We start from the raw sequence: 23,743 nt of genomic DNA on the forward strand, positions 1-23,743 counted from the left end.
GTTGTTGTTGTTGCGAAATACACTTGCCGTTTGATGTCTCTACTCACTCACTTGTCATTCATCACTTCTAGCTCCAAAGGCTGCGTGTAGGACAGTCATGATACACGTAGGCTTCAGATAATTCATTCGCTAGGAAACGTGTCTATTCTATGGCTGTGTCAAGATCCCATCATCTATGTCCTGATCCTCATCATTCCCGATAGCCACCACTCACCACCTCCCAACCACTACCCCCTTATCAACCAAAACCCTCAGCCTCTCCCTCCCCTTCTCCCCTTGGCCACTCCCAATCCCCCCCTCTCTTTTTACTGTAACCCACCCGCCCTTCTCAACCTCCACAATAGTCCCATCCACACAGACCTTTCTCCATCTCTCATCTGTTTCATTAATCACCACTTTGATTTCTTCTACTTCTTCGTAACCTACCACGTCCTTGAACTTTTCTTCTGGGCCGTTGATGTGCGCGCCATCACGATACGCAGCCATCATGATATCCATGGTTTGTTTTCCTCTGTTTTCAGCCTCCGCTTCAGCTCCACCTACGCCTTCTTCACCGAACCCAAAATGTACCAACCGCAACTGTCCATCCAACGGCCTCGAAGCCGGCGAGATACAAAAGGTCTTTTCGAGGTTAGAGACGAGGGTCAGAAGGATGTAAGTTGAGTGGGAATCTTTGGGAAGAAGAGTGATGATTTCTTCTCTTCGTTCAGAAGAAGAAGAAGACGAGGAAGACCGACGAATAAAAACCTCTGCATCATATAAATGCGACAACTTCAATAACTCCCCAGCCGCCATACCGAACCGCTTGTCCCCGTGCACGCGGTAAGCAGGCGTGTCGGACTCGTACACTAGGGAGGCGTGGAAGCCGTAGGAGAAGACGATGGCGCCTAGGAGGTGGGTGATTTCCGGCCGTTTCCTAATTGGAGTAGTACCAGAGCTCGTGCTCGTAACGTCGAATAAGAGGTAATCTTTTGGTGAATCGTTACTATCGGGAAGTACTTCCGGTTGACCGGAGATTAACTTGGCTCCGGGAGAAAATTCGGCTCGGAAAGTCGGGAGCGGAGCTGAGACGCCGCGCTTAAAGAGGGTGCGGAGGCCGAGGACTAGTGGTGATGGGCCATCGGTGCCCTGGGGCTTGTAGAGAGGCTTGTGGAGGGAGTGAAAGAGGGCGTTGCCGGTGCCTAGGGGGAGGATGGCGAGGGTTGGGGTTGAAGATGGTGATGGCGATGAAGATACATCGAGCGGATGATGGTCGAGACCGTTGAGCAGGTTAATGATGCCGCCGTCGCCGGACAGGAGAATGATGGTCCTGCTTGGTTGTCGCTGTTGTCGTCCTTGAGCAAAAGAAGATGATGGAGACACTAGTCCCCGAGCAAAATCCTTGACTGTGTCTGCGCTTTTGGTGAAGGTAATTTGATATGTTTTGCCTGACCTGGCTTTTCGCCCTTCATTGTCGTCATCATCACCCTCAACCACATCGCCAACAGCCTCAAACCCAAATCCCTCCTCCAAAAGCGGCTTCAAGACGCCCTCATAGAAGCCCGCCGCCAGCCCCAACCCCGACCGCGTCGAGACAATCACATGCAACTCGTCAACCCCAGCCAAGTGCTCCGGCGCCTTCTCAACCAGGAACTCCCGCGTCAATTCTTCTGGCAGGCTTTGCGCATATGTGACGGATAGTTTGAAAGGCGATAGTTTCTTCGTCTTCTCATGATCATCACCGGCCTTTCCATTGATGACCTTGGCCTTCTTGATCTTCTCTCCGTCCTCGGAAGCGCTCTCGTCGGAAGACTTGGCGGTGGCGGCGACGGCAGAAGATGGCTCCTCTTCGATGAGCGAGTAAATGCGATAACGGCCATTGCCGCTTTTGAGGACGAAGACGATTTGGTTGGGGTTTAAGGCGCCTCCCGAGTTCTCGATATCACGGACGCCATTGTGAGCAGATGTTTGGATGAGGTCTCCGGTCCGTTGACTGAGATGTATGTGGTCTGATACTGATGTAGATGTCTTTTGAGTGTGCGACACGGCGGTAGTAGCGGCGGCGGTCATATTCACGCTATCGCGGGGCTGCTCCTCACTATTCTTGGTGGTGTTGCGGGGTAATTTTTCCTGCGGTTGTGTCCTCTTCCTTTCACCAACCCTCTCATCCGGTTGACTTTCGGGCGTTGACTTTTGTCCGTTCGAATAGGGCCGCTCTGAAGGAGCAGCTGATTTGAAATCAGATCGACTATTGCTCTGATCTTGTTTAGTGACAGAGGTGGAGCCCTTTGGTCGACGACCGAGTGAGACAATCTTCTTGAGCCAGGACGGCATCTCGATCGAGCAAGGGAAGGCAAGAAGAACAAAGCAGACGGAAGGATGTTAGCTTTCGATCAGCAATTGACGTTTAGAATGAATTAATATTCTTGACTTCCTCCTGTTGCGGTGTCAGACGATGATAGCTCCAGATGTAGATGTTCGGATCAGCGGCCGCCTTATTGACCGAACCTGGAAGGGAAACTGGAATGCAGTAGAGATGCGTAGTCATTGCTCGCTACCAAGTGTGTATATGGAGTTACACCAGATTCATTTTATGATATTACTTGCTATCTGCTATATACAAAGCCAGCCGCCGAATTGCGTCATCTCCAACCCCCCATTGCTATCGGCGGGCAGGTCGGCGCCGACCGAACCGAGTGGGCCACCTACTCGGCATCAATCCCCGACCCTATAACACGGCGCGGTGATCGTAGTCAATCGCACAATAGATCGGGTACCAAAAGACAAACCAAGCCTAGCTCTCTGAGCCTAGGTTCGGACTTTGAATCCTTTTTAGGATTGCACCTCATCATGAGTCAATTGCTGCCTATCGGACCAAGCTTCTTACTGGCTGTCGGATCACTTTATCCTCGGACTCCAGCATCCTTTTCGCACCATCTGGAAAAGCGAGCTCGCTCCTGATTGAAACCTAACAACACGGATGCTCGTATCTAAACCTCATCAATCCTTGCGATGGTGAGAAGGCACTTTTCCTACTGCCCTGTTCAGAGGACCCCAGTTTTCTCTTGGGTTTGCCTGATACCGGACCAACTTGACAGTCTTGTCGTCCCGACCAAGCTGCTCATCAAATACCACCTCGGGCATCTTCTCTCCCTCCGCTTGTTCGCTCTGCTGCTCCTTTGGAGCCTCGGCACCATCTGCCTGCTCCGCTTGCTCCTCCTTCTTCTTCTTCTCACCGAGACGTAGCAGCCTGTATCCAGGCGTACCTGGCTTGATGTTGTCCTCCTTCACGGGTGCCTTCTGACGGATCCACTCCCTGAATACATGCCAAATGATAGACCATGGTGCATCTGTCTTCATGCTACCCGGCTTGCAATGACTCCTTGTAACCCGGTACCCGAGACCGCGCAGCGCGCCCTTAAGCGGTGCCTCTGGTGGGCAGGAGCATTTGAGGATGCCGGATATGGTAGCGGGGTGGAAGTAAAATGGATAGGGATCAATAGCCGCGAGCTCAGCCTCCTTGAAGGCAGGGTCTGGCTTCTTGCCGGCCTGGATTGCCTCCTCCTTGGCTTTCTCCGCCTCTTGTTCCTCGGGGGTCAACAGAATTTCTTCAAGTGCCGTCTGCAGCATGCCCCTTATCCTTGGGGTCGTTCCGTAAACATCTGTGGGCGCCTCATCGAGTTCGCCGAGGACGCGCTTGATGAAATCGGGCGAGTGAATGCGGCCACCGTACATCGGACCAGCCATGTGCATTGTGGAACCGCAGTGCTCACAGCCCTTATCAACCGAAGGTCCTTGGGCAAAAGTGTGCTTGTAGAAGACACCGGAGCCCTTCTTGTTCGGAGAGGCCTTGTTTCTCATCAGGAGCTGTGTTGACCAAGCTCCGCAGCCGCTATCGCAGTTGTAAACCATCATGTTCTTACCGCCCTGGAACTTGACAGCAGCAGGGGATTTCTTGACGCGGACGAAGACTCGAATGTAGAAATCGATGGAAAGGGACAGAAGTGGCTCGATGGTGAGACCGTATTTCGCAGCTGCCGTTTGAATCGAGTAGAGAATGAGTCTAATACCGACTTCATGAGAGAACCATGCCTTGACAGGGACACCGCCGTACAAGGAGTAGCACTTCTCTGGGTATCCATTGGAGGCCCACACACCGGAATCAGTGCAGGTAACGCAGAGCAAACCGCCATCATCGCGGACAGACTGAACGGCAGCATCCAAGAAGGGAGCAGCGGTGCCGTAGGGATCGAGATCGACAACATCGTACTTTTCGCTAATGGTGGGCTTGCCCTTGGGATCCTTGGAGCGAAGCTCTTTCGCAATCAGGGTGTACATGTGGGCCAACGCATCGTCGTGGCAAACGTTGACCTTGTCTTCGAGGCGGTTGTGCTTCACATTGAGCTTGATCGATTCGACAGCGGTCGCGAGGAGATCGTTCGCCGTTACTGAGGTGAGGAACGGGATCTCGTGGGCATACCTCAGGGCACGAAGGCCACTGGCTGATAGCGCATCGAGGACGGTAAATGGTGGCTGCTTTCCCTTTTTGGCTTCACCATTCGTAGCCTGTTTGTCGCCCTGCTCGACGGGGACGTCGGTCTCTTGTTCTGTGGCGTCCTTAGCCTCTTCTCCATTTTGCTGCACTGTTTCGGCCGACGTAGCCTCAGTCGCGGGTTCGGTGGTCGCCTTCTCGCCGTCTGCACCCTTTTGGGCCTTGTTCGGTTGCTGGTCCTGCTTCTGTGCCTGTCGCTTTCTTTTCTTCTCGATGATCTTCTCAAGCTTGGAGTGGCTGGCTTGCTTCTGCTGGACCGCTTCCTTGCCGTAGGCCTTGATGGCAAGGACGGTCAAGTCTCTATTGTACTGCTGGATGGGGTTGTAGAAGACCTGTCGGACAGCCTGGTCGGGCCTGAGGTTCTCCTTGTCTTCTTCGGACGGTTCCGGGACGAGAATGTGTGCGAGGCCTTCTTTGACTGTGACGTAGCGCTTGCCCTCGTGGGCGATGACCTGCTTGTCGGCGGGCGGCGCCGTGATGTCCTTGGCTTCGGAAGCCATTGCGCGGAAGTTAGTGAGGGGAAGGACCTTTTGGTGGGCTGGTCTGATCAAGCGGGTGAATATGCGCCGGAAAGATGTGGCGGCAAAAAGGGCGCGCATATAGAAGGGCGCAGGCGCGTGTTGACGACCTGATCAGCCGAGGCGCAAATTGGTCTTCGAGTTCAGAGCAAAGAGAATCAGAAGGTAGTCACGACCCTTGTTGATCACTCCGCGAGACAACATTTTTGTGGAGAACAGTGAATGGCAGAAAATACTATGGACCCACTCCTGCCAAGGGTTAAGTTCTACTCTCGGGCGGTGAGAGTACAAGGTACAACGTACCCCTGCTGTTCAAGGCCCCTCCCCCTTTTCTCCTCGTTCCTTTTTCTTCCAAAAGTAAACAAGCCAAGAGACATGGATCTTGTGAATAGCTTCAAGCTGCGTCTCATGAGCATTCGTGGGACCAAGAGACACTGTTGAAAAAATCAGATTTCATCGGTACTTGTCATTTCTACCATTTTGCAGTTTTGTAAGAGCAAAGTGCTCTCATTTTCATCTGCATTGATTCCACTTCCCTTTCAGTGCTCTCTCCTCCGTTCCTTCCGTGTCGTGGTTGCAGCTTGCCCAAGATGGGGTGCTCCTTCCCTCCTCAGACCATTCTCCGAGTAAGACATTTCCTGTGATCAATGCTTTGGAGTCATGAGACAAATTCGTCCATTTCTCTCCCCTTACTTGATGTTCAACACACTGCAGGCTGTTTAAGTTCGTGATCCATCGTTCTTGTTGGTGTGCCCTTTTTGGTGTCTTGGAGTCGGAGTATCAGACACTCCATTTTGCCAAATCGCCCAAACAGGTTATCACCAATCTTTTCCTGCCAGAAGAACTGCCACAATGGCCAGCCCCAAGCATAAAAATCGTGACTTCAATATCCCCCAGATTCCGCCCCAGTCCCCCGAGTCCGAAGCCTTTGGTGTTGAGAGCATCATATACAAGTCCGACCGGCCGTCCAGCATTCCCATCCCGACCACCAATGCCGGTGCAAATACCAACCATGGCAATCGTGTTCCATCGAACCCGAATCGACCTTCCAGCCGTCCATTTTCAGCCTCCACTGTTCCTCACATGAACAACACGGCAAACACCAGTACCTTTGTCGCCAACAAGAACGACCAGCAACCCTTCACGTCAAGCTCTCCTCGCCCCGTCTCCAACCCCTTCCGTACCTCAAGTTATCCCAAGCTCCGTTTCTTGACGCCATTGGAATGGGCCCGTATCGCTCGCAGCATCGGCGGTATCGCGGACCCTTCTTCTGAGTCACACAACGTTGTCCATCCCACCTGCTGGTACTGGCCGCCCCGGGGTATGCCCGAGGGGCTTTACAGGGATGTCGTTTACCAACGGACCCGGTACCTGTACTCGTACCACATCTTCAGCATCATGCGCTGGGTGTTGATGATCCTGCAGATTGTGCTAGGAGCGGTCCTGACGGCTCTGGGCGCATGGGGAGGCAGCGAAGGTGTCGGCACAGGGACGCCAATCACGATCCTGGCGGCTGTAAACACCACTGTCGCTGGGCTGTTGGCGCTCATGCATAACAGTGGGCTGCCGGATCGATTGAGGCTGAACAAGGTCGAGTTTGAGCAGGTGGCGGATCATCTTAAGGTTCGTTTCTTCCATCTAGTCTAGTTTTATGTCACTTGAGATCCGTTATGTTGCTAGATACTAATCAACCGGCGTGTTGTAAACAGGAAGTCCTCGATACGGGCATTGTCGAAGTCGGTCAAGGAGTGGACGACCTTCTCAACAATTGCTTCTCGCGGTATTACACAGCCAAGGCTACCGTGTGGGCCAACATGCCTGATGCGTATACGTCGTCTTCTGCTGCGAGTAGGGATAAACCGCAGCTGATTTGCCCAGATCCGACCATCCACCTTCTTGTGAACCACGAAAAAGCATCCACACAGAGAGAATGAAGGCTGTAGTTTCAATTTTTCGTGGAGCCGCATGGCTGGGCTATGAGAACATGTGTTAGGGGAGTCTGGCCGTTGAGAAACATGGTGGAAGGGTATTTGGGCAGTCAAATCTTTTTACACATTGCGGTCCTCATCTTTTGGGTTGGTCATCTGGTCAAGTATGAACATGTATGGGGCCCCATTTTCTGGTGGACAGGAGGTAATGATGCTTGTATGAGGTGGACATGGAAGTTGATATGGAAACACTCGTGGTATAGCCCTTTTACGACGGATAATTGTGCCATCAATCTACAATACTCAACGACATTAATGGCATATCTTCTACTTTCAAGTCAAAGTCAAGATCATCCTTTCGTGGAAAGGCTACTTCTAAACTCCACTGCCTTCCTCCCCCCGTCAGCCGCTTCTTCCATCCCATTCCATCCCCCAAAGCCCGCCTACCCGTTCCTTCCTTCCAATTCGGAACTCAATCCCCCAAGCAACGCCCAGAGGCACATAAGCTCCTATTCCATAACTTGCTTCCAACACCCCCCCAACCAACGACCTGTTCGACTCTGGTCGGATAGCATAGTTAGTAGTGCCGTCCCAGCTCTGCATCTCCCACCCTGTCCGACTTCGAGTTCGATTCTCGGCATTGAATGATGCACGTAGACACAGTCATGTAGGTCTGCCGCCGTGTCTCGATATGCATTTTAGGTTGGTCGGCGACACGCCTCTTTTGCAAAACATATTGTCATGTTGACATAAAGTTATTTAGTGGATGTTAGCTAGAATTCACGATCATGACTGAAGTTTTAGTGAAACACTGGCATTATTTACATTATATAAGGATGTGTGTTTTGGTTTTGTATAGATATTTACTGAGCGTCGGTCGGTCTGGTATCATAAAATGCAATGGACAAAAAGGGGCCGTTTACCTCCAATTCCCTGTTTCCGTCCAAACCCTGTTTCCCTAGTCACCCGCCCGCCTTCCATGGTATTATCCCCTTGGTAACCATGATTTTAGCATCCCTTACCATTGTTTCGCCCACCCTACCATCCATTTCTTTCAAATCGATTAACACTGCCCAGAGTGACGAGCCCGGAGATAAGGAGCCCCGCCCCTTCTATGCTGTCACAATGTTGGCTGTGTGTTGTTATTACCAACACCTCTCCTTCCGAGCTCGGCCTCACCAAAACTCCTTCTCACTTCCGTTTTGTATATGCCGGGCTGCAGGAGATGAAACCCAGACGTAAACACTATATCCGGCCGAACCCGTCCCGTCCAAATCCAATGCCCATCGACTAGAATGACTTTCCCCCTTGCCTTCCCAGCAATCTCCGTTGCATAAGTCCACTTTCATTCCGATCATTGCCGATTCATCCGTCCGTCCGGTCATGGATAGCGAAAAGTACGCAATCGTCACCCATGTGTCAGATCCGATTGAACGGATCATGCTCCTTTCCTCTGCGCCAAAGGTTAAGTAATGAATTAAGCAGAGTACCACCTCATCTCCAAAGGAGGATAAAACCCATCGTTACCAGTCAACTGGTTGATATCGCATCATCAAGATGGTACAACAGTTGACTAACCATGCCCAGTGGACCGCCGAGCGTTAAAATGATAATTTGATGATGTCCTCCCTAAATTGACCAAAAGAAATACCAGTAAGACTGAGGATTGGGTTTAGCGGTTCGTTTCGTTCGTTATTCGCACTCTCAAAACGCGACACCCACGCTCTGCGGCCGGTGTCCATTCCTGTGCTCGGGTATCTTCAGTCCCGTAACCGTCACACATGTTCCGGTATCTCCTGTTCTTTCACCTTCACCAGCTTCTGCACCTGCACCCTTCGAACTGCTGCCATTAACTGCTCTTTCCCCTCCCCCTTGAACTTCGATTTTGGGTGCAGTAGTAGTAGATTGTGCACCAAAAGCAGCAGAAACGGCGAAATTAGCCTCATCAGCACTCAGCACCGGAGTCTGCTGCTTGGGCGTTTGTCCGGGCGTCTGGCGCACTGGACTGCTGCCTAGCGACCAAGTGGTGGTGGGCACTTCTTCTTCTTCGGATCGCCATGAGGAGGGGGAGCATGTGGAGGCTGTGTCGCTGTAGGTGTTGTTATTCATGTAATCCATGCTCGCACCCTGCTGTCGTTGCTGTTGCTGGTTGCCCTGCGACGGGGTGAAGCACTGATAATACCCTTCGTTTTGCTTGATCGGCTTCGGAACGTTGGTGATCGAATCTTTGCTTATGCTGTCCTGTCGTTTTCTGTAGCTGTCATATGCGTCAGGGAGATTGCTGTTGGAGTAGTTGGACACTGTAGCACCACCGCCCGGAAAGAGCCAATTGGAGACGCGGGAAAAGGATTTCTTCTTTCGGAGGGGTGGGCGAAGAACGAGAGGGAGCGGAGGAGCGATGGCACGATCGAATTCCGAAGTGATGATTCTTTGTGGCGGGGGGACGGGCTTGGAGATTCGGGTGCGAGACTCGTTGGCGCTTGCTTTCACCGTCGAGGTGGAAGGTGATTTCCGGTGTCCATTCGCTCCGTGGTCGGATCCATTTTGTCCGTACCAGTGGTGAGCAAAGTTGATCATGGGTGGGTGAGAGTTGAACGCTGCCGCTGCCAGAGCAAGTGTAGTTCTGTCCGGCGTGGCACTTGCGGCCTTCAGATCGGAGAAAGCTCCTGGGCCCTGGGGTTGACTGCTTGAGGGCGCAGTTTTCGGTCTACGCTCGTCGTAGCTGAGACGTTCGGCGAACGATGGAGCAGCAGCTGGGATAGCAGGAACATCGAACGCAGGCATGGACTCACTCGCTGTATAGTTTGCGTTAGTGATCTGGATAGAAATTGGGGTATCATGATGATCATACCACTACAGCCGGCAGGAGTACCGGGCATGCTGCCCTTATACACACTTTGCCGCTCAACAAGCTCATCAAGTTCGGCCTGCAACTTCTCCTTCTCGAGCATCGCACTTGCTATCCTTTCCACCATAATCTCGGTGCTGGGTGCAGTATAAGCTCGGGCTCTGGACTTGGTCGGAATTCTTGGTGGGAACTGGCTATTGGTCGACGATTGTTGGACCTGTCCAACTGCACGACGTGGAAGATGGAACGAGGTTGGATAATCCACATTATTGCAACCCATGGTTGCACTGCTAATGTCCCATTGCGTAATGTTGCTGTCCTCTGCAATGTGTGCTGGCGGTGGAAGGGTGATACGGCTTGTGGTCTCATTCTCGTCGGCGGCATAGTCAGGTAGTAATGGCGAGGCTCGAATACTTAACTCGATGGGGTGAAACGACGGCGGCCTTGACCTTTTCGGTCGCTGGTGCTGCTCCTGTTGTTGTAGCTGTGGCTGTGGTAGTAGGCATTGTTGTGAAGGGTGGTCTCCAGGAGTAGGGTACTGAAAAGACTCGGAATGTACATGGCGAAAGTTCGTGGGGGCTGATATGTGCGGCCGGTGGCGTGGGCGAGATGAAGATCTCGACAACCACCTTCCCCTAGACCTAGAGACGGAGCCACCACGTGAAGACCTAACGCCTTTGATAGACCTTGACCTTCCCCTCTGACGCTCATGTGTCGGTTCGAATGATCTTTCATTCGAGAATACCGGTTCGGCATACGGAGGCGGACTGAATGTAGGTCGCTGATCCCTGGTGATGACAATGGATTTCTCAGAGTCTAAAGCAAGTAAAAATCAGTAACGTTTGATATATGGTTTTGGTATCTTGACATACTGGAGTTGGACTTATTCCCCCGTCCAAAACATGAGTTTATGGAACGCATCCATGAGGCGCAGGTGTCTGAAAGCATGCTGCCCAGCGTGCTCGTTGCTATTATCTAGTAGCGTGGGTGAAGATTATGATAACGAAGGATGTTGGTTAAAGCGTTCAGAGTAAACGATTGGGACGATGTCGAGAGGTTGTATAAGCCATTGAAGCATCAGAAAGGGTGAATGAAGAGACCGACGACCAGCGACCAGCAACCCAAGAAACGTCAACAAAGGAAAGAAGACAACAAACTAGGGCAGCAGCATAACGGTGCAGAAGGGGGAAAAAGGGATAGTAAGAGAGCTCCGGCGCAAACGGCGGAGTATCTCATCTTTATCACGGAATTGGGTGAGAGTGAGTGTGTGGCATACAGCAACTGCATATGTATAAGTACTCTTACTTGCACCAGCACACGCAGTGGCCCGGGGAAGATGACATATGGATCACCGCACCCACTCATCATCCACCCGTCCATCCCGTAGCATACTAATGCTCCATGATGCACTGTGGTGGTCGAGGTGCCTTTGCTGGCATTTGCCAGTTGCACTCTCTCACTTCACTTGCTTATCACTACCCACACACCCAGACATCCTGGGAGGAGCTGGCTCGTGGCTAGAATAGTAGCCGGAATACTTCCACTTGGCTGAGATGAGGAAAATTACAGCGTGCCATCTTCAGTTGATGGCTTGGGAGTGCGGGAGGCGCTGACGGTTCAAGACTCGATGTGATAGGCTGTTGGGTGTTCCCAATTGGCGCTTACAGAACTGGGGTCGTCATGATGTAGCGGATGGCGGCGCTACTTCTGGCTACACACCAGGGGGGACTCGTCCACCAGTGGCGTGCCTCCAAAGCTGCCGCACCCAAGGACAGTGTCTCAGATGTTTCTTGGATACTGCGCATCCCATTCACTACTCGTGACGACGGCATTTGCCACAGGATTCCCCGAGAGGTAACGATGTATTCCACTTGGTCATGTGCAGCAAGACTGAGAGGGTTGGAGGGAGAACAAAGCGTGCACCGGCCGCTGACTTGGCGTTGGCGGCGGGATGGGGGGCATCACCACATGTTGAATCCGACCCATCGTTTACTAGGTATGTAAGCCTTCTGACACTGACACATTGTCGGCGTCTTCTTCTTTGTTCGCGAAGGCCTCGAAACAAACATGGCCAAAATAAGCAGCAGAAGAAAGCTAGAGGACACTTGTTGGTGAAACAGATTCTTTTTTTTAGAAAAGGGAAGCGTTTCTCAAGGGAACTCCAAACCCACTGGAAGTGGTACTGACAGGGATATAACAAGGCGAAACAGCCCCGCTGCCGGCTAACTTGCAGTGATCTCCAAAGAGACGCGGTGGACTGGGGTCTTTCTGAGGCTCCCGCGATCTTGGTAAATCTGCTAGGATCCGATCTTTGGGTACAGCTCTGGCCCTCTGCCATGCCTGTTGTCGTGATAGACAGCTGTGAACGCCGTCTCAAGTCGTGTGCGATTACGAACCCATGGATGCCGTCGGTCCTCTCGAACCGGTGACGGCGCTAGAATGGCCGTGTTTCAAAATAAGGGCAGTCCCCAGACCCTTGGGCGTCCATTGTGTGTCCGTCGTGTCGACACGAAAATGATAGGAGCAGAGGTGCTCGTCCAGATGCAAGGGACTAGTGGCACCACACGGGTAGGGCGTTTCTCCATCAGCGAATGCAAATGTTGGATTGATTTAAGACGCCGCAGAGGTAACCCACGGAGTGATTTTCCGTCTGCTCTCTTCTCTGCTTCATTTTCTTGCTTCTCTCGGCAGCCATTTCGTGTTATTATCGTCATACACCACTTCCACGGCGTCGACCTGTGTGCAAGTAGAGGCTTGTGTCTTTGTCTTTCTTGGTGTGCTGCGGAAACGGCGGGGCCGAGGAGGCGAACAAATTGTCCAAGCCTCTAAGCCTCCAGCTATCCAAGCTTTAACGTCAACTATCACCTTGATTTGGAGTGGGGAGCACAGAGAGTGGCCAATGTTGACATGATGATCTTGATGGTGTAAATATGAGGTCGGTTGTTGGGTTAAGCGCCGAGATGCGCGGATTGCGAAGCACAGACGGGGTAAATGTCACTGCTGTGCAAAGACACAAATATGCGGTGCGAAGATGCGCTGGGAAGAAACCGTGACCTCAGAGAGAAAATGGTGCTGGAAGCAAAAAGAAAGGCAACTGGAACCGAGCACGGCAAGCAGATTGCGATGCCCATGAGACAACAATGATTGTTGCACAAGCTTCCCGACGCCGACTTTGGCGGAATTGTTCCTAGAAGAGAGATCATTGGTCCTCGTTGAAGCGCGTCAGTTTAATGAGAGGGGAGTGATGAAACGGAGTGAGAGAAGGCCGGGGCGTACGATGGATAAGTAACAGCCACCTTATCAGATGCCAGTTGTGGCTGGTACATCACCACCTTTCAGTTTCTGTGAGGCTCAATGCTACTCAGGGTTATAGCCGGTAGTCGTGCTAATTATGTGCTGCAGGAGCAGACAAAGATCCGAGCCAGGGTTAAACGTGAGGTCTGCTTTGTACAGTCTTGGCATGGATGTCATTGGGCCATGGCCGCGGGCCTAGCGCTCACAGCTGCCGCAATAGGCCTGGCGGTCGGGATGTGTAAAGTACAGATCGCAGCTTTGAATGGAGGTCTAGTTCCGTCATCCTTTTAGGTTTTAGTGCAACAGCATCTTTCGATCAACCACCACACGTCAAAAACCGGTGCAGCAAGGAATTGCTTGAACCTCGACTCACCACGATTGTCGCCTGCCTCTGCCACGACAGATTGAAATCGCCGCAAAACACTGATAGAGCTCGTCCACCATGGAACAGGGTCCTCCTCAACCGGGCCCAGGGCAAATGCCCATGCCGCCTCCTGGCCAGATGCCCACGCCCGAGCAAATCCAGGCGATCCAGAGACAACTTGCCATTGATGCCGAGAAGGCTGGCATGACCGTTCCCGAGTTTGTCGAGCAGCTCAAGAGACAGCATCAGCAGATGATGATGAGACAAATGCAGATGCAACAACAGCAACAACAACAACAACACCAACAAGGAGGAGGAGCACCACCTCCGGAAGACGGCCACCAGCACCAGCACCAGCACCAGCATCAGCATCAGCAAGGCCCTCCCGCCGGTCAAGCCCGGCCCATTGTTCCCGGCCCTCCTAAGCCCGAAGCGATCGCTCTCGCCAAGTTCCTCCGCAGCCAGGAACTCAAGCCCCGTACCGTCATCCTTAATGGCGAACGCAAGGACATGTTTAGAGGTGAGCATATACGGCATCACCGAACCCCCCGAGTATCCGATTGCTAACCTGACATCTCTCCAGTCAAACGTGCCCTCCGTGCTCTCCAGTCTCCCGCCTACGAGAAGGCTCGCAAGAAGAACCCCCTCCTCCCCGAGATCACCGACCGCGCGTCCCTCGAGAACACGTTCAAGCTGCTGCCCATGTCCATGCTCGCTCTGCGCGTCACAAAGATCGACCCGCACGAGGGCCACGACCACCCGCCCACTAAGAAGCCGCACGGCGGCGGCAAGCGCGTCAAGGGTCTGTGGACGGTACGGATCGAGCCGCAACAGGACGCCCAGGACGACATGTACTACGTGTGGCTGTGGGAGGGCAGCCAGGTCATGCGCAAGGTCTACGCAGCGCTTGCACTGCTCGTTATCTTTGCCGTGGTACTGTACCCTCTGTGGCCTCTCAAGATGCGCCAGGGAGTCTACTACCTCAGTTGGGGTTTCCTGATGTTCTTGGGTCTGTTCTTCGCCATGGCTATCTTCCGGGTTATCCTCTTCTGCATCACCTACTTTGTGCTATCGCCAGGTTTCTGGTTGTTCCCGAACCTGTGGGAGGATGTCAGTGTCGTGGAAAGCTTCAAGCCTGTCTGGGCTTGGCATGATGTGAGTTTGCTCTGCTGTTGCTGATCTACCCCTCCCCCTAAAGAGTGCTTGACTGACAGTTATGACCAACAAAACAGCCCAATCCCAAGAAGAAGAAGAAGAACAAGTCCAAGACCCCAGCGGGAAGTGCCAAAGCCAATGCTACGTTTGCCGCTACTACCGGCCAACCTGCTCCGGCTACTGCTGTCACCACCGCTACCGACACTCAAGTTGCTACTGCTACACCTACAGCGGCAGCACAGCGAAACTATGTTGCACCGAAGGTGGAGGAACTTGCGGACGATGAGTAGGGACTGATACTTGACTAGGCAGTTGTCGTGGAATTTTCAAAGGGAAGGGAGATCTTTCGTCTCAAGCTCGTGACCACCGGCAGAATATGTGCTGCGGCAGAACAACGCGGATGCCGTCGTGGTGGTCAGTTGGCCCCAGGCGGAGGTGTTCTAACTCTCGGTGAATTGCGGCAGCTTAATAGGGCGAGGGATGTATCTGGTCTAAGCCAAGATGTGAGAAGGTTTCTTTGATTGGCGTTGTTTTATTTATCAATGATATCTCCGGGGTTTAAAAAACCAGGAAAGAGCTGCTTCACTGGAGACACGAAAAAATGACCGCGAGTTCAAGATTCAGAGTGGTCCAATAATCAAATGTATCAGACCATTCTGAAGCTCAAATAGATGCACTATCAAGATATTTCGTACATCATTGATTTCGCGAGTTTGTATAATCAAATCGGACTCATAATCATTAACTTCAATGACCACATTGTACCCCGTGTGCTCATGTAAGATATCTACAGGAAGTTCTATCCTCAACTTCATACGCCGTTGCGACCATCCCTCCCTTTGAACTCCTTGAATGTCTAGATCCACACATATTTTGAAATCCATGAGTGTATCCGTGCACACATGATAGTACCTTGATGTCCCTTCCCAAACCTGCCGTATGACCAAATCCCAAATCCCACAGTGCCGCTATATAAATACATTCAAAGAGACGGACAAAAAGAAAAGAGAAGAGGAACCCAGAACGCCATCTAAACCAAGCCCAAACCGAGAAGCCATCATCACGACCACCACCACCACCCACTCGGCCTCTTTCATCTAACCTAATTCTCAAGCGGCGTAGGTGGCAACAACCCTTCCGCCCTCATCCTCCTCCCCCACTCCTTCGTCTCCTCCAACTCTTTCCTGACAACCTCATTAAACTCGTCCGGGTTGTCGATATACAAATGATGTCCCGCCCTTCTAATCACCACCACCTTGGCACTGCCGTTCTCCCTCTTCCTCTCTTCTTCGGTTCGGGTCTGGTCAGTCAGGGCCTGCTCCACCCTCTTTCTGATTTTCTCTTCTGCCGCGTACCCGCCCGCAACGTCCATCCAGTCGTTTTCACCGTAGAGGAAGACGATGGGGAAACCTGCTTCACGGACTGGAGCTGCTGGTTGTTCTGGGGTAGAAGCAGAGGAGGAGGGGGAGGAGGATTGGGTGATTATTTGGCGGCCGACGTCTTGGATACGGTTGATTACGGGGGACCGAGCAAACGCACCCGGGGCGAGGAGGTAGGGGAGGACGTATTCGCCTGAACCCTTTTGGCGGAAAAGCGAGTAGGAATATGTGTGAAGGGCTTCTTTTTCGTCGGGAGGGAGGTGGTTGAACCGGCGAGAAGTCCAGCCCGAGACGAAGCGGGGACCGAGAGGGCCGGTCATGCGCACGATGGAGAAGGGGGAAACATTGGCGTCCCAGAGCCAGGAGATCCAGCCGGGGATGGGGCGGCGGGGTGGGGCTGTGTCTTTTTTGGTGTTGGTGCCGTTGCTGTTGTTGTTGGGCTTCCCGGCTGATGAGGCGACAGCTTTCTTATCCTTGGGATCAGCCTGGATGAAAGCCGTATTAGCCCCTCCCTCGGGCGTCTCCCTGTTGACGATGCTCTCCTGGTCCTGCGTAAACTCGTTGCCGTACGCGGACTCTTCAGGCTCCGGCATCGCGGCGTTAACGGCCCACGGGTCCTCCGGGATACCCGCAGGCGAGGCGAGGATCAGCTTGTTCAGGCGGCCGGGGTACTTGAGTGCGTACGAAACGGCCAGGTAGCCACCCAACGAATGGCCCATGAGCGTGAAGCGCTCGATCTTGCGGGCTTTTCGCCACTCCTCCAACGCATCAATAAACCAGGCCTCGGCCTCGCGGATCTTGCCCTGTTGGTCCTTGGCGTGGATCTTGAACGGTGGGCGCGCAGAGTTGCCCATGCCGAGCATGTCGAGGGAGTAGAGCTTCCAGCCGGGAACGCGGCTGAGCGGCTCGTAGTTCTTGTAGAAGAAGCCGAGGCCGGCGCCGTAGCCGTGCAGCATGACGAGGGTGTCGTCGACTTGCTCGCCGACTCGCTCGATCGAGAACTCGTTCAGGGCTCGGTCTTTGCCGGAAAGAGGGACCATGGTTTGACGCCATACGCGGTGGCCGAATGGGTCGGCGTTGGCGAGATCGGAAAGTTGAGAGGCTGTAGAAGCATTATCGGCGGTGGCTTCGCGGAGGAAGGGGATGAAGGAGAGGACGTTGCGCTCTGCTTGGCGAGCGGTTACGCTGGACCACTATGGCGAAGGTTGTATTAGTGAAAAATGTTCGGTTGAGCAGTTGTGAAAGTAACGAAGTGGCAGTTGTGGTAGGGAATACCAACCCATTGTTGTGCGGCTTCCTTGTAACCAAGAGGGAAAAAGGCAGAGCCGGCGCCGCGAGCCTTTGAATCTTTCTCGGCCTTTGTCTGCGTTGCCCGCGACGAGGAAGGAGGAAGAGTGGTGTCGGAAGCCGACATGGTCGAAGAAGGGGTGGTTGTGGTGCTAGCTGGTCTTTGCTGACGTCGATATTGGCGATAGCCAGATTGTGTATAAGTCGGATCAGAAGAGGATGGCGAGTTGGTCGAGTTGAAGCGCCCAACGGCGGAGGCGAGCTTCAGTCTTTTAGGAAGTGAGATAGCTGTAGGATATGTCTTGAGCATCCTCAAGGCAGCAGGGAGGTTTACGCGTCGGACGGATGCCCCCCTTATTAGTCGGAAGGATGCTGACACATTTATTGTTGTATGTATGTTCACGCCAACGATGGCAGTGGCTTCAATTTCAATTTGTAAAGTTGCGAGCGAATGCGTCCGAGTCCCCTCGCCTAGCCTATCGCATTACATGGACCATCGGGGAATCGGCATGATCAAGCATGGCCTACTGAGCCGATTTAGATAGTGTTTTTGGCCATGACTATATACAGAGCACTAACATATGTATGGATCTTGCTGGCACCAATTATAGATCTGGACGAACACCGATCCCCGGGCGAAACAGACCGCTCACCTGACCAGGTAATCCATGGATGTGAGGTTTTGTTGAAGCTGTAGTGGCCTGTTGCAGAGTTGTCGCCCCCCAACGAATGCTGAAGAGATCCGGAGGTTCCATCAGTCGTCAGCTTCCCAGTTCGTTGGGATCGCGGCCGGCCGGGGACGGGACGGGAATTGGCGGCCCTTTGTTCCCAGTTTCGATTCTTCCCATGATTCATCTATTACCTTATACCATTGTTCGTGTTCCCATTTCCCTTTCCAAAAACTCGGTGCGGCCGATGCGGACGAGTGCCCGCGATTTGCCCGCATTTTGCCTCGGACTTAGCGCGTTTCCCCGACATCCCGATCGATAGTGTAGGTCCTCCACAGGCCAGCCCACATTGTCTCGTTTTGAGCACCACCTTCCCCAGATCTGAGGCGATGACGTCTCAACAACTTTTCTGGCTCCGAGACTGGTTGTGATTCGATGGAAAATTGTAGCTGCGGCCTCTTGTCTGAAAGATTGTTGACACCTGTCTGCAGTGTTGCTTTCGGTTGGGCAGCTCTGTGACTGGTCCCTTTAGTTTTCAACTTGTTCGTTGCGGAGAAGACAGGTTGCCTTTTCGCATTGAAAAGGGGGTGCTCTTCAGAAGCTGCAATTGCTTGCATGTGAGAATGTCAGGTTCAGTACCTTAGGTTGCGAGCCAAAAACCCCAATCCAACAACAGACCATTCCCCACTTCTCTCGAGGTACCTAAGGAGTACCTGGGAATTGGCGCCAGGGCATGCTCTGTCGCAAAGCTGACAAGTACCCTGTTCACCTGCAGCAATGACATAACGGCGCAGAAGAAGACTCCTTTTTTTTCTGCTTTCTTTGGATTTCTTCTTCTCCCCAACATCAAGATACTCTCGCGGTTCGCCTTCTCAGAACGGGAACGGTTGCACTCTGAACCAAATAAACAATTTTAACTCACAAGACGTCTTTTCAATATCAATATCAAGGGTACAAGTGGTGTGTGCAGCGGTCTGAGGCGGTCAAGACAAACCCTTAGACCTTTGAAAACGGGTGACGCAGTGTCCGGTCCCTTCCAAAACACGCCTAGAAAGAAGGAAAGGATATCCAAGGTAGCGGTCAACTAGTCAGCGCGTGTCCATTCTAGCTTCTTCTCAACAGATTCCAGACGGTCCATTTTATCCCATTCCCGACAGGCATCACCAGCTTTCCGCTTCAGACCAAATAAACATCACACAAGAGTCGCACAAGGCTGACACCGGTCCAGTCCGCGCATTCCTACCTCTCTACCTACGTATCCGTGACAGTGACAGGGGCTTCCCGCGGACACCCGAACGCACATTGTGCAAAACCCTTCCCGCTTTATAGAATCTACATCGAATAAGTCCGACCACCAACACCTCGCTTTAGGCAGACATGCTGCCGTGACACGTTGAATCAAACGGTTGCCGATAATAATACCCTAATCCTCCAATTACGCGGCCGGGCCGACGACCAAGCCTTCCCTCGGGCATCGAGCACCTACTGCGCGCATCCTTCGCGATCCCCCGACCGACGAAAGTTCCGGGACACATATACACAAAAGCAGGGAACACACGGGTACCGCCATGGCGGACGCACTCGATTCTATCGTCAAGGGTGCGCCGATGGCCCAAGACCTGCCTCACCTCAACAGCCTCAACAGAGCCATTAGCGGCACCACCCCAATCGCTTCATCGAATGTCCCCTTGACGCCCACCAAGGGTAGCCACAATGGCGCCGCCAGCAGCGACCCGCTCAGCCACACGCCCTCGTCGCCGTCCATGATCTACCTGAACCTGCTCATTCTCGAAGCCTCGCTGCGGGCGCAATACTTGGACCTGCGCGCTCGCCGCCGCCACCACACCTTCTTTCTCGTCCTTCTGGGCTTGTGGACGACAGGATTTGGGTATGCCCTTTTCTTGGCCCCGCGCGAGGACGGCAGTGGCGTCGGCGGAAGCGTATACTGGGTCGTCGAGACGGGCGAGAAGGTCTTTTTCTTGGGGGGCATCATGACGGGCGTGCTGGTCTGGGCGACGGGCATCTGGGAGCGCGGTGTTCGCTGGCCTCGCCGCTGGCTGACGGTTAGCAACCGCGGCCTGCGCGGGTTCAACTGCAAGGTGGTGCTGATGAAGAGACCCTGGTGGAAGGAGGCGCTGGGCACGATCGGCTGGTTTCTGACGTACGGCCTGTTCACGAACGCGACGTCGAGCTATCGGTATGTGGAGCCGGCCATCTTGAAGGAAGTGGACAGGGAGCTGGGGTTGAGTGGACATGGACACCCGACATTGCCGGTTGTGAACGTGGGTCACGATATGGAAAAGGGAGGACACGAGGAGGATTTGAGCCCCGGAGGCGATTACGTCAAGCTGCTGTTACTGGCGAAGCCGTTTAGCCCCACGTTCAGGGAAAACTGGGAGCTGTACAGGAGCGAGTATTGGGAGAAGGAGAACGAGCGGCGCGCGCTGTTGAGGGCCAAGCTCAAGGAACGCGATCGTAAGCTGCGCAAACAAACTGGCGGCTGGTTCTGGTGGCTTCCCTGGCGACGGATCGCAGTGGGTGAGAAGACTCACCATCACCATCACCACCACGGCAGCTCCGTGTCCGAAAAGGCACTTCATCCTCGCGCCGCGGCCGTGTCGAGTGAATTTCGGCGTAATAGAAGTAGCAGCAGGAGGAGGGGAAGCATGAATGGAAGTGCTTTGCGCAGCACGACACCGACACCGTCGCCGAGGGGCGAGTATGACGAGCCCGGGCTGGCGAGAAAGGGAAGCTCGAGCCTCACGCCGGAGAAGGTCAGGAGAAAGAAGACGCTGGCTCCTCCCGGTTCGGCAACGAAGACGCGACCGAAGGTGGAATCCAGGTCTGTGACGCCGGAGAACCCGTCGCCATTGGCCAAGGAGAGCAGCCTGGAGCCGGAGGGCTTGAACGCATGAAGAAAGCGCACTTATAGACGGAGGATAGTTTAATGAGGACTTGCAGGCAAGAGGCCGCTAACGAAGTCCATTGGGAGTCTACGGACGGGATCACAAAGCAACGAGTATCACGCAGCCTGGCGATATGTTTTGTAATGGTGCAGTGTATTTTGCGTGGATGTATTGTTAGTTAGAAGGAAAGCGAACTGGAATGCACCGGTTTTGATGTGTGACTTTCGGTGCATTGTTCTACATGGCACGCCTCTACGTGGTCTTCCTGTTGGTGACTGCTGGAACGTCTCTTTTGTCATCTCGTCTGTATCCTTGCTTATACGAACATGATAACGAAAGAGGTCCGTGTTTGAGAATGATCAGTTAAGCCCAGGGTAGCGATGCTAGAGACGGCCTTCAAGGTTCAGTCCTATTCTCAGGGGTTGGAGCTAAGGTTCCCCGGCTCGCCTGGGTGCCTGTGGCGTGGACCCACGGCCTGGGCCGAATGGTCAAGCTGCAGGGTCTACAGTGCGGTCAATTGCATGCAATTGGGGCTTCCCCTCTCAACTTCGTCCCGTCTGCATTTTCGATTGTCCCCTGCGTTTTTGTCTGTTAACAAAAGTCAGCGTAATTCACACAATACTTTGCTAAGCATCGATCTGATCAAGGTTCCTCTTGCAGGTTCATCTTGTATGTATGACTTTCTCCGTCTTGACTGCCTTTCCAGGTTCTCCCGTCCCTTCACCACACTTGTGATTAGACCGAGATGAACAGTGCTTTCTGTTATTCGTTCCTCTCGAATATTCGAAGCACCTTCACAACACCTGCGGTCATATTGTTCTTTTGCCCACCGTTTGCCCTCAAAACCGCCTAGCGCATGCCACCTTATTAGTACAAATACAGCGGTGCTTTTCCCAGGCTTCACAATTTCATGATCTACCTACCTTTTACATCTTTGTAGCTGAGCTCAAGCATATATCAACACAAGTTGATAACACAACCTAGATTCCTTCCCACTGAATTTCGAACCCGTTCGCATATATCGGAAGTCGCAACCACATGTCTTAATTTCTGAGCCTGGCCAGCAACTCACCAATTTCCTTCCCGTCGAGCAAATCACATCCTCCCGTCACTACACGAGCCGAGGTCTTCCTTTTCAATAACCCAACCCAGAACACTGACCCAGGCCTCACCATATCTCAACGAACGACAACAAAAAAAACCAACACCCCACATCCTCCACTAGCTCACATTTCTTGATCCAAAAAGGACGTCCTCTCATCACCAACAAGACTAACCTCTCAGCCCCAATCCCACATAACACCTCCTCGCCCAAAATGCAAAACGTCCCTCACACCCCCTCCGTGGGGTCTCTCATCCGCGAGTCCATAACCCGCGCCGCCCCCTACGACACCCGCCCGCCTTCCCCTCCCACAGTCGACATCCCCGCCACGCGCGCTGTAGGCCGTAACTCCGTCCTCATCGCCCCTTCCCCGCGCAACCTCGACCCCGCCCTGTTTGATCTCAACTCAGATTACGCTTCAATCATCACTCACGGCTTGCGTCCACAGGAAGCGCTTGACCAGGCTTCAGACTGGGAGTACACAGCCCGCCGCAGTGCCCAGAAAATTATCGACCCTTCGCTTTACTTGGGTCCGTTGAGCGTGGTGAGGGACAGGGAGTTTATGAAGGGGGAAGGGGTGACGATGGTGGTGGTGGTTAGGGATCGGATTATGGGACTTGGACTTGGGGGAGGACATCAACAACATCAACAACAGAGGACAGACGGGCAAGGGGTTCCGCCTGTTCCGACGCTGGGACCGGCAGCCAAAAAGGTTACTGAGGAACTTGGGGTTCAAGTGGAAGCGGTGGGGGTTGGTGGGTTGCAAGGGCTTATCAGGGAGTTTCCGAAGTTGAACGAGAAGATTGCGAGGCACTTGGTCGCAGTACACAAGAGGAGTCTTGGTGCCCAGCAGGGAAAAGTGCTGGTGTGTTGCGAGACAGGGAATGATCGGTCGGCAGCGGTGGTGGTGGCTTACCTGGTTGAGGTTTGGGGCGTGGGCTTGATTGAGGCGCTTAGGTTCGTGCTGTACAGACGGTTTTGCGTGGCGTGGGATGACGATACGAGGAGGTATCTCAAGAACTATGAGGATATTTTGATGGCGAAGAGGGCGCGTTGGCAGGATCAGGAGGCCAATGACAGGGACGCCGCCGCTGCTGCGGATGAGAGCAGGATGAACAAGTTGAAGAGACAATTGGCGAGTGTCGGCTTCGATGATGATAGTGACGATGAAGATGAGGAGATATGGGGCAACTACAAGGGCGCCAGCTCGTCGTCTGAAGAGACAATCCATCAAGCGCGGGGGAGGAACTTTGCACCCTTTCTGGATCTGCCTCCCCGTGGGGCGGAACACAGAAACAACGAGGGAGAAAACAGGCCAAGCTAGCCTATGGCTTTGAGCGTCATTTGTTACAATGATTATCAGCAACCGCAAGCAGATGATACGAGGTGTCGACCGAAGATGCCATGTCACGATCCAGAAGCGAGAGGTTGAACTGTTCTAGAGCTGAGGCGAGAGAAAAGTACGTTATTTGCTCCTGGTCCTTGCTGCTATCAGTTTGGCGTATTCAAGCCTTGCGAAGGAAATTCAAACACTTCATACCCAAAGGGGGCATTGCGTCCTCATTCAGTATGAAGGGTTGAGATTGTGAAAAATTCAATATAAGGTTTCGTGTCGCCAGAAATCTCCAAATTCACATCATGGTCGATCAGGAAATATTCTCCAAATCGATGTGACCGTTACTCGTCGGTTCCCCAGCAAGTCTGTCAAGCATATGCCCCTTGGAGCAGAACTTACATACCCCCACCTTCCATTCTGCCAACTA

General features: G+C 53.1%; 8 protein-coding genes across 8 annotated transcripts; 4 read left to right on the forward strand and 4 right to left on the reverse strand.

The window, feature by feature from the left end:
* Window positions 1–210: 210 nt before the first annotated feature.
* Window positions 211–2,313, reverse strand: NEUTE1DRAFT_79104 (uncharacterized protein; the record flags this gene model as incomplete). The annotated part of the gene is made up of 1 exon (XM_009851173.1): window positions 211–2,313. One exon carries the CDS (start codon window positions 2,311–2,313, stop codon window positions 211–213), a length of 2,103 nt encoding a protein of 700 aa, XP_009849475.1.
* A 607-nt stretch (window positions 2,314–2,920) lies between these two features.
* Window positions 2,921–5,031, reverse strand: NEUTE1DRAFT_60425 (uncharacterized protein; the record flags this gene model as incomplete). Its single annotated transcript, XM_009851174.1, has 1 exon — window positions 2,921–5,031. One exon carries the CDS (start codon window positions 5,029–5,031, stop codon window positions 2,980–2,982), a length of 2,052 nt encoding a protein of 683 aa, XP_009849476.1.
* Window positions 5,032–5,901: 870 nt separating this feature from the next.
* NEUTE1DRAFT_39335 (uncharacterized protein) lies at window positions 5,902–6,983 on the forward strand (the record flags this gene model as incomplete). The annotated part of the gene is made up of 2 exons (XM_009850486.1): window positions 5,902–6,672; window positions 6,759–6,983. The coding sequence occupies 2 exons, from the start codon at window positions 5,902–5,904 to the stop codon at window positions 6,981–6,983; spliced, it is 996 nt and encodes a 331-aa protein (XP_009848788.1).
* Window positions 6,984–8,400: 1,417 nt separating this feature from the next.
* NEUTE1DRAFT_121074 (uncharacterized protein) lies at window positions 8,401–10,773 on the reverse strand (the record flags this gene model as incomplete). Its single annotated transcript, XM_009851175.1, has 3 exons — window positions 8,401–9,772; window positions 9,829–10,641; window positions 10,698–10,773. 3 exons carry the CDS (start codon window positions 10,771–10,773, stop codon window positions 8,682–8,684), a joined length of 1,980 nt encoding a protein of 659 aa, XP_009849477.1.
* Window positions 10,774–13,603: 2,830 nt separating this feature from the next.
* NEUTE1DRAFT_39444 (uncharacterized protein) lies at window positions 13,604–14,928 on the forward strand (the record flags this gene model as incomplete). Its single annotated transcript, XM_009850491.1, has 3 exons — window positions 13,604–14,003; window positions 14,067–14,638; window positions 14,716–14,928. The coding sequence occupies 3 exons, from the start codon at window positions 13,604–13,606 to the stop codon at window positions 14,926–14,928; spliced, it is 1,185 nt and encodes a 394-aa protein (XP_009848793.1).
* A 446-nt stretch (window positions 14,929–15,374) lies between these two features.
* Window positions 15,375–17,444, reverse strand: NEUTE1DRAFT_60430 (uncharacterized protein; the record flags this gene model as incomplete). The annotated part of the gene is made up of 2 exons (XM_009851176.1): window positions 15,375–17,210; window positions 17,297–17,444. The coding sequence occupies 2 exons, from the start codon at window positions 17,429–17,431 to the stop codon at window positions 15,741–15,743; spliced, it is 1,605 nt and encodes a 534-aa protein (XP_009849478.1).
* A 2,003-nt stretch (window positions 17,445–19,447) lies between these two features.
* Window positions 19,448–21,098, forward strand: NEUTE1DRAFT_60434 (uncharacterized protein; the record flags this gene model as incomplete). The annotated part of the gene is made up of 1 exon (XM_009851177.1): window positions 19,448–21,098. One exon carries the CDS (start codon window positions 19,541–19,543, stop codon window positions 20,885–20,887), a length of 1,347 nt encoding a protein of 448 aa, XP_009849479.1.
* A 1,096-nt stretch (window positions 21,099–22,194) lies between these two features.
* Window positions 22,195–23,320, forward strand: NEUTE1DRAFT_79116 (uncharacterized protein; the record flags this gene model as incomplete). Its single annotated transcript, XM_009851178.1, has 2 exons — window positions 22,195–22,572; window positions 22,636–23,320. 2 exons carry the CDS (start codon window positions 22,195–22,197, stop codon window positions 23,302–23,304), a joined length of 1,047 nt encoding a protein of 348 aa, XP_009849480.1.
* Between the last annotated feature and the right edge of the window lie 423 nt (window positions 23,321–23,743).

This window comes from Neurospora tetrasperma, assembly GCF_000213175.1.
Source record: "Neurospora tetrasperma FGSC 2508 unplaced genomic scaffold NEUTE1scaffold_2, whole genome shotgun sequence".
NCBI classification, from domain to species: Eukaryota; Fungi; Ascomycota; class Sordariomycetes; order Sordariales; family Sordariaceae; genus Neurospora; species Neurospora tetrasperma.